The following is a 9,474-nucleotide window of genomic DNA, read 5'->3' as shown; positions in this document are numbered from 1 at the left end:
GGATTTCTGGCGTGGGTCTTCTTGCAGCAGCTAAAGTTGGTCGATTTTAATGTTCTTTCTCGTGTCGGTTCAGCTCCTCTGAGGCTTCGGGTCCGGGGCAATCCCGCCGGCTCCCCCGAGCAGCCGAGAAAGAAAAAAGACAGGCCGAAACAAAGAAAACAAATCGCTGAGAAGTTCCCGATACAGCCTCCAAGCTAGGGGAAAGGAAAGGGAAAAAAACTCTAGTAGCAAAAAACCCCAAACCAATCCAGCAAAAGGAGCAATGTAGCGTCGCGGTCCACCCGGAGCACCCACAGAGGGAGTTAGAAAAGAGCCCGCCCAGGAGCTCCGAACTGCCCACCACACCCTCTGGCTCCATATTAAAGCTACAGCATTCATTTTCTGGGCATAAAGCCGAGGTAAGGGAATAAAGCATCATCATAAAATCACCCCATGACACGTTGCTTGTACCAATGCTCTCAAAGCCAGTTGCCTGCAGAGTGCAGTGAGATGTAAATCTCTTCGGCCAGGCTCACAACAGGGGACTTCTGCTTCCATGGGCTCTAGTAGATCAGTCAAGTGATAATGAAGTAACAAGGTAACAGACTGCTTTTATTTGGAAGGGACTTTAAAGACTATCTAGGTCCAACCCCCTTCCACTAGACCAGGTTGCTCTAGGTCTTCTCCCAAGCTGGCTTTGAGCACTGCCAGGAATGGGGCAGCCCCAGCTCCTCTGGGCTACTGCCTCATCATCTTCACAGAGAGGAATTTCTTCCCAATATCTCATTCTCTGGACTCACCCCAGAGCGGGAGGAAGCTGTAACAAGGAGTGTCTCCAGAACAGACCAGAGGGGCAGAATTTCCCCTTCACACACTGCCCATGCTGTTGGGGATAAGCCCATGACAGTGTTGGCTCGCTGGGCCCCCAGTGCACATTGCCACGGCATGCTGAGCTTCTTGTCAACCCATCCCCTAGATCCTTCTCAGGGCTGCTCTCCATCCATTCTTCCCATCTGTTTTCATTTCGGGTTGCCCCAGTGCAGGTGCAAGCACCTGCCCTTGGCCTCGCTGAACCTCCTCGGCTTGGCACCAACTCCCGCCTGCCCAACCCGTCCAAGCGCAGGGATTAAACACAGACACAGCCTGAAACAATGTATTTATTTTGAGGCAAAGAGAATTTTCAGTCAGTAACCCTCACCCCGTAAGCAGTGCAGTGTTACCAACAGCCACTGCCTTTTCTCCATACCCAGGGTATTTTCCATCCCTCCCAGACTTCAAACAAACTTTTCCAGGCTCATCCTTGAGACCAGGCCACTGTGTTGAGCTCCTCCCCATGTCAAGGTCAAGGCAGTTGGTTCTCCTCTGTGAAGACGCAAGCTCTCACTCCTGGGCTGCCTCCGCCGCTGCAGGCTGCTTGCTTTGGTTGTCACCCTTCTTTTTGTGCCCCGAAACAATGTCGTCAATACGGAGGAGGAGAACTGCAGTCTGCAGAGAAACCCCACACCCAGAGCTCATCTGGAGCTCATCACAAAAGACAAAACCCGACCTGCCCAGCTTTCACACCACACAACCAACCAGCCTGGGTTGAAATGGTTCTTTCAGCATAGGAGAAAGGAATGGTGTCTCACAGGCCTGTGGGAGCAGCAAGGGGCTGCTTTTCCACCACCCTGGAAACAAGGACACCCATTTTTTCTTGTTGACTGACATAGAAGTGATACAGTATCCCTTCAAGGAACAGTCTTTGATCTAACACCAGCAAGGTAATGGCAGGATCTGTAATGAGAAGGGCAGCCCCAGCCAGCCAAAGGGATAAAGCTCCCACGACCACTGATGATTTCAGCATGTTGCTGGCACAGGATTGCTCACGCACAGCTTCCTCTGGCACTGGAAGCAGTGAGAGCACTCTGCACTGTTTGCAGGAAAAGGTGAGATGAAATATGATGAAATTCAGCTGCAGGATCAAAAGCCCTGGGAAAACCTGAGTCTGGGCTCCTACAACCCTCATTATCCCATCTCTAGCAACAACGAGCTTGGACACCAGCATGCCCTGCACTGGGTGTGATGCCCACCCAAACACCCCAGCATACAGGGAAGGATGTCCTCCTCTCCCAGATGATACCCACAGAGACTTTGAAGTTTCCACCTCTCCTTACCTCCACGGCTGTTTTGTAGGTCTGAAGTTTGACAGCCAAGGGCTCCCAGATCCCCAGCTCCTTCATGTCAACCAGGGCTCCAGTCTCCCCATTCACCCCCCATGTCTGGCTGCCTTCCTGAGTGTGCTTGGCCTGGAAGCAGAAAGACAGGTCACCACCAGTGGGGTGAGATGGCAATTTCCCCTCTGGAGTCTCAAACTATGGGCTGAGGAAACTGTAACAGGTCAGTAGAATATTCTTGGGTTTGGAGTTTATACAAGAACATGTTACTGATTACACAAAGGCACTGCTCTGAACAGTGCCTCATCCGAGAAGCTGGGTAAAACAGGCAAGGGCTGACTCTCTCCTGGTGCCCCTGGCACATGCCTTACCCTGAGTGAAGTCAGAACACGGATTGTACTGGCACCACAGTTCTGGATCAGCGTCCGGGGAATGACTTCCAGAGCCTGGGCCACTGCACGGTAAGGCCACTGCTCCACGCCTGTCATGCCCTTGGACCTCTCTGTCAGTGCATGGGAAACGGCCATTTCAGTGGCTCCCCCGCCTGGCACCAGCTGCGGGTCCATGAGGACATTGCGGCACACCTGCATGGCGTCCTGCAGGTTGCGCTCCACCTCCTGCAACACGGACAGAACCACAAAACTGTTGAGGCTGGAAAGGCCTCTAACATAATCAAATCCAAACAATCCCCCAGCACTGCCAAGGCTGCCACTAAACCAAGTCCCACGGTGCCACATCCATACATTTACTAAATCCCTCCAGGGATGGTGACTCCACTACTGCCCTGGGCCCTGTGCCAGTGCCTGACCACACTTTCCATGAAGAAATTTCCCCTAACATCCAATCTAAACCTCCCCGGTGCAACTTGAGGTCACTTCCTTTTGCCCCATCACTTGTTTCTAGTGGGCTAGACCCTTCTATCAGGCAGTACTAAATAGGAAGCAATAAGGTCCTCACTGAGCCCCCCAGCTCCCTCAGCTACTCCTTGTGCTCCAGACCCTTTTTCAGCTCCACCGCCCTTCTATTACCTGGAGCACCACAGCAGCTGGAAGTCCAGCCCAGTCTGCTGGCCATGACTCACCATGAAGGTGGCTGGCACAGGAGGTGAAGCAGCCCATGTACTCACCGCTAGGATTTCCTTGCTGGCTCCCCGCAGGATGATGGTGCAAGCCTTAGGATCTTTGCAATCAGTGATGAAAGCAAAATACTCATCTCCTATTTTTTTCACTTCAAAGAGCCTGGCACCCGTTCCCACATCCTCCTCCCGGAGCTCATCGGTGCGACTGACGATGCGAGCTCCACAGGCCCTAGCACACCAAAACAGACACTCACAAATCAGAACTGAGAAAGAGTGAGATCAGAACAATTCTGTGTCACACACAGAGGGAATGGGCTCCAGACAGGAGCCAACACCTACCTGGCAATCCGGTTGTTGTCAGTCTTCCGCACTCTGCGGATGGTGGTGATGTTGGCTCTCATCAGGTAGTGCTGGGCCAGGTCTGAAATCAGGTTTGTGTAGTTTCAGTAATTAATCAGCAGTATCATGACAAACTTCATCTGTTATCAATTATCAATCTAGTTATTTTGCTTTGAAGCAAAAGGGATTACAGGAGAAAAGCACCTAAAGGTAGCTTTTTAAACCAGGCTGCAAGGCAAAACAGTAGCACAGCTCTCGAGGGGTTAAGATTCATCTTCACTTGTATTTTGGTATCTTTCCCAAATGCTGGAAAAGCAAAGTATTATAGTAGGAGTCTACTTTCACAAAGCAACATCAAGGATGAACTTCAATACCTGCAGTGTACATCTCTTTGCTGGTGTACACCAGGTTTGGGAGTAGTTGTATTAGTTTGCTGTTGTGGTTTTTTTTTAATTTGGTTGGGTTTTTTCTAAGTTCATGAGCAGTGCAATTAACACGATGAACCTCACTGAGATGAATTCAACACAAAGGATTGCATGTGCCATTACCAGAAACTCCTTTTTCTGTGATGACCAGATCTGGCTTGACTCTTATCAGATCCTCGCACATCTGCTGAATGTACTCTTCCTCCATCTGCAGGATTCGGGCAAAGTCTTCCTCCCGAGTAATTTCAATGTCAGTCTGTACAAAAGAGGTGTAAACAGCTTAGGGTGCTCATTTCAACCTTCACCATATTAGACACACCTCTCCCAGCTTCAAGCAGCTCAATTCCTCCAGTATAACCAGGGAAAGAGTCAGGGATGAAAACCACTGATCAAATAAACTGTGATGCTGTGCCAGTTGAGCATTAACCTTAGCTCAAGCTCAGAAATATTTCTTTTGCTCTTGACCAACACTTAAGATACACAAATCACTGTAGCTGCTTCAATGAGTCAAAACCCTGTAGCCTCACTCCTATTTTTTCTGGAGCCCACAGCAGAATTAGCCCCCACATTCAACAGGCCTCTGAAGGCAGAAAACCTTACACCACCTGCAATTTTATCAAGCCACCTGCTTTTGTTAGTTTTAATCATTATAAATCAAGACCTGCAGATGTCTCCAGGAGGACTCACTTTACCTGGCTCTCTCCTTTCTTGTACTCCAGTGAACAATCCAGAAGGACAATACGTGGATTCTTAATAAGGCGACGCATTCTGGGATGGGTTACATCTTTATTCACCATAATTCCACGCAAAACGCATGAGTCTTCACTAAAACCACCTGGAATCTGACAGACGCAAGGGAGAAAATCAGGTGAGTCAGTTTAGTCTACAAAAACTTGTGTATCTGAAAGTATCTCCTGAAGCAGTCCCACATCTAGAAAAGGGAAAACATATCCCAAGTAACCACAGTGCATCCAGATCACTATACAAGTTTAATTTTAAGCACACACTGACTTAGATTTTAAGTGGGAAGCCATAAAAGAACTTAAACTTTTAATGTTCTATCGTCTGGCAACATGTTTCATTTTCCATCTTCCAAATCCAACTGAAATTATATTTTTGACAAGTACTCTAAAAGAGTTGAAACAGCAGTCACTGTTAGCATTGTAAATGAGTATGGCAGACAACACTGACTGAAATACCTTCAAGGATTATGTCTGTGGACTGCAGAGAAGTAACACAAAATTCTTCCCAACACACCCTACAATAAACTAGCTCAGAACAAGAAAGGAACATAAAGATAAAAAACAGTTCAAGACAATCTCACCTTTTCTACTTTTGCATATTTTTTAATATCAATTTCTTTTCTGCCATTTTCTTCAAACTCCACAGTCTTAACAGCATCAAGAGCAATGCTACAGGCCAAGTCAGACCAGCGGTTTATTGCCTTGGTGTTTATCGCACTCTTAATTATTTTAAGCATCATCTCTTTATTGTTCACATCCACTGGAGTGCTGATAAAGGAAAAACCAAAACGCAAAATGGCTCTTAATTGTAAGCAACAATCTAACCCTTTTGACTCCCTCTCCAATTTTGCTAAGTTGTATTTGACTAGCACAATTGCCTGAAGGACCAACTCGAAGCAGCAGAGAAAGTCCCCATCCCTCCTCTAACTTCCACCAGCCCATACTTACCCAATTTTCTTTAGAATACTGATCATGTCATCAAGAGCCTTACGATAAGCCCAGATGATCACAGTTGGGTGCATCTGCTGCTCAAGAAAGTGTTCAGCAACAGAGAGCATCTCTCCAGCTAAAAATAAAATTTAAAATAAATCAAAATCCCCCAAGTAAGTTAGCAGGATAATCAACAGTCAAGAAAGGAGAGCACATACCAGAAAAAATATATCTTCTATCAATGCAGAGAGCTCTAACATCACTTACACATTTCTTTACACTTAACTGTCGTTATCATGGGGAAAGAACAACTTTTCAAAGCGTGGAGCTGATCATGTTAGGGTGTCATCAACCTAGCATGCTCTGGCACAGTAAAAATCCCCCCTCCATTTCAAGGTTAATAAATAACTAAGATGTGTCTCATCATGGGCTGTACTTGCAAAAAAGGGAGAACTTCAGGCTTTATGCAAAGTGTTTTGAGTCTGTCTCCTTACCAAGAATTATGACAGATGTGGTCCCATCTCCAACTTCCTCATCCTGAGTACGGCTGATCTCTATCATTGATTTTGCAGCTGGATGCTGGACTTGAATCTATGTAGGAGCAAGGGGGCATAGATTTGTCCCAGAATATTAAAGCAGAAACGTTCACGTCACTCAATGGAACACATACCACACCTTTAATACAATCAACAGCATTCTGTCCAACAACAGCAAGGCTTTCTTCCTTTTTGAGACCAAAACCAAACCCTTGTATTTGACAGTATTGTGCCTCTTCATTGTTTTTCAGGCATTTCAGTTTTTAGGATGTTTTTTTACCAGCTCTTGCACCAGACAGACAATAATGATTTCTAGGTCTTGTCATGTGGCATTGTGAACACCATCTATTCAAAAGGTCTCAATGCAGCTGCTAATAGCTCCAATTACCAAAGAATTTGCATCAGTCTTGTAAACACTCCATGAAAACATCCCACTCTAGGATCAAACCTACATTTCCGCAGAGCAAGAATACTTGCCGAATATGTTTCTCTGCAGTGAGAACCTTTCTTGGAGCAGCTGGCTAGCACTTACTGGCTGTCAGGACAGGTGGGGAGATCACACAGCTCCACTGTCACTCAAGATTCAGGCACATACTGACACTATTAAGCAAGAAAATCCTTTAGGAGAAACTTACTTCTCTAAGAATAGCATTGCCATCGTTGGTCATCACAATCCCACCCATGGGGTCCAAAAGCATCTGCAACCACAAGAGAACCAACACTTGATTGCTCTGTCCCATGGGTCTCACTTCTAGTCAGCTGCAGCACAAATTCTTACCTTCATCATTGCTCTTGGTCCTAAACATGTTCGGATAATGTCAGCAATAGTCTAGGAGGAAACAAAGAAATGAGGTAATACAGGAGGGCATCAAAAAATCTAAAAAACTCCCATAGTGAAATCAACAGCCCCTGCAAAATTTAAGTCATCCAACAACTCTGCTGTGGTTGACATGCCATGGTTAAGAATTGTATGGAAATGAGAATATGCGGATTATCAAGACACTGGAACCACACTAAATTACTATCTCAGTCAGATGTCAAAATAGAGGCACTTTCAGACTTTGTGGAGAAAGGGGGTTTGGATGGCTAAATCCCTCCATGGTTATTGACAGGGTACCCATTACATGAACAATGCAGACATTTCGGTTTTATACAGAATTTTTATGTACTAGTATAAAAATCTTCTGCTAACATATAAAGTTATTTTCTATGTTGCTTCTTCTTCTACCCTATATTCATATCAAATAGAAAAAATGTGCTTCACATTCAGTTTGTCCCTCTTTAATACATAAATACACACACACACACAGAGAATCAGAACAGCTTGAGAATTTGGTACCTTTGCAGCAGTGATGTTTCCTGTCTGGACTTTTCTTCCAGACTCACGTTTTGTATTCTGACCTAAAGGATACAGAAAAAATAAAATGTATCAAGTACAATCAAGTACAAAACAACAAGGATGCAGTCACCTCTCAGTCACGCATTCAACATGTGACTGGTTTGAAATTCAAAGTTTACAATACAAATACTGCAGTCATGATAGATTGATAGACATTGATGGAAAACTGTCAGTGAAAAACAACATTCCCTATTATAACAGAGCTCCTTGTTAGCATCCTGAGACAAAGCTTTGCAACCCTGAAACAGGACCTATTACCTCAGAAAATCAAACTGCAGTGACTCACTAGGATCTGCCAGATCTCACAAAGCCAAGGAGCTGCTATTGTACAGTGGTCTTCAGTCAAAAAATGGTTACAGAGGCTCATGTACAGTAAGCAGAATTGGGTGAACATAAAGTTAATCCACTGGTGTTACTTTGGCACATGAGGGTGAGCAGCAGTTGGGGTACCAAAAGGCTCACAAGTGCTGCTGAAGACCAGCTGTCAACAAACTGAGCTCTAGGGCATATCTAGGCTCAAGGATGCTTTTCTGCTATTACAAGCCTGGCTTGAGCATGCCCAGATTTATTTAGGAGTGATGCATGTGCACAAGGAAGTGTAAGATAGAACAAAAGGAAACAACACCTTATAAGAGCAGCACCACGACTCAGGCAAGCAGGCTTATAGAAAAGGGGCGTGGGCTACGACAGTCTGCCTGTTGGGTTACTAGAGAACAGAATGGATGGAGAAGAGAATGAGATACCCGAACAGAAAAAAAGAAAACCTGGGAATACCTCATGTTGGTGGACAGTGAGAGAATCACAGAATGATCTGGGTTGGAGGGGACCTGAAAGACCCTTTCATGGGCAGGGCATGGGGTCCAAGCTCTGTCCAATCTGGCCTTGGACATTTCCAGGGATGGGGAAGCCACAACTTCTCTGCGCATTGTGTGCCAAGGCCTCACCACCATCACAAAGAATTTCTTCCCACCATCTCACCTAACCCTGCCCTCTGGAAGTGGGAAACCATCCCCTCCTATCTATCACTACAGGCCCCTACCTAAAGTCCCTTTCCAGCCCTCTTGGAGCCCCTTTAGACCCTGGAAGGAGCTCTAAGGTCCCCCTGGAGCCTTCTCCAAGCTCAAAACCCTCAGCTCTGCCAGCCTGTCTCCAGAGCGGAGGGGCTTCAGCCCTCGGAGCATCTCCGTGGACACGTCCAGACCCGCTCCAGCAGCTCTGGAGGCCCAAGAATTTGGGTTCACACGGGGCTGAAATGGGGCACTACAAAGCAATGTGCTGAGAAAGACGCGAGACCAGCCGAGAGCACGGAAGGCTGCCAGGAAAGGTCTGAGCGCAGCGGGGCTCCGAGATGGGAGCTATCAAGGGGAGCTGGGGCCGCGCCGGGGCCGGCAGCGATACTCAGCGGATCCCCGGCGGGACGGGGCCCCGGCCGGTACGGGCCGTGAGACGGCGCCCGGCCATGAGGAGACCCAACATGGCGGCGAGTCAGGCGAGCGGCAAAGCGGGGCGGCGCTCCGAACCCCCGGCCATTCCCTCGCCCTCCGTGCCGGCAGTCCGGGCCGGGCCGGGCCGGGCCGGCGGAACTTACTGAGAACCAGGACGGGGCGCGGGCCCATCATCGCGGCGGCTGGAGCGCGGCGGAACCTTCTGGAGCCTCGCAGCGCCGCCGCCCCGCGCACCGCCCCCCCCCCACCGCGGGCAATGGCGCCTGAGCGCGGCGCCCAATCAGGGCCGCGCCCGGCGCCTTCGGCAGGGAAGTGACGCCAGGCGCAGGGGCGGGGCCTCCAGGGGCTCCGCACGGGCGCCGAGGGGACGGGAGGGGAGGGGAAAGGAGGAGCCGTGCACAGCCCCGGAGGAGAGGCGGCGGGCACCGTGGGGCCGACTTGGACTGG

The 9,474-nt window shown here is 48.2% G+C and overlaps 1 protein-coding gene across 1 annotated transcript; it reads right to left on the bottom strand.

Moving 5' to 3' along the window:
* Positions 1-1,118: 1,118 nt before the first annotated feature.
* Positions 1,119-9,259, bottom strand: CCT3 (chaperonin containing TCP1 subunit 3). The gene is made up of 14 exons (XM_021532248.3): positions 9,171-9,259; positions 7,523-7,584; positions 6,962-7,012; positions 6,819-6,881; positions 6,142-6,238; positions 5,666-5,783; positions 5,299-5,485; positions 4,667-4,816; positions 4,098-4,230; positions 3,550-3,631; positions 3,259-3,439; positions 2,504-2,749; positions 2,133-2,264; positions 1,119-1,464 (listed from the first exon to the last, which is right to left on the bottom strand). The coding sequence occupies exons 1-14, from the start codon at positions 9,199-9,201 to the stop codon at positions 1,360-1,362; spliced, it is 1,638 nt and encodes a 545-aa protein (XP_021387923.1). The 5' UTR covers positions 9,202-9,259; the 3' UTR covers positions 1,119-1,359.
* Positions 9,260-9,474: the final 215 nt, after the last annotated feature.

This window comes from Lonchura striata, chromosome 25 (genome assembly GCF_050655825.1).
Source record: "Lonchura striata isolate lonStrDom1 chromosome 25, ASM5065582v1, whole genome shotgun sequence".
Lineage (NCBI taxonomy): Eukaryota > Metazoa > Chordata > Aves > Passeriformes > Estrildidae > Lonchura > Lonchura striata.
Note: the sequence above shows the minus strand (reverse complement) of the source record. Positions and strands in the feature narration are given on the sequence as shown.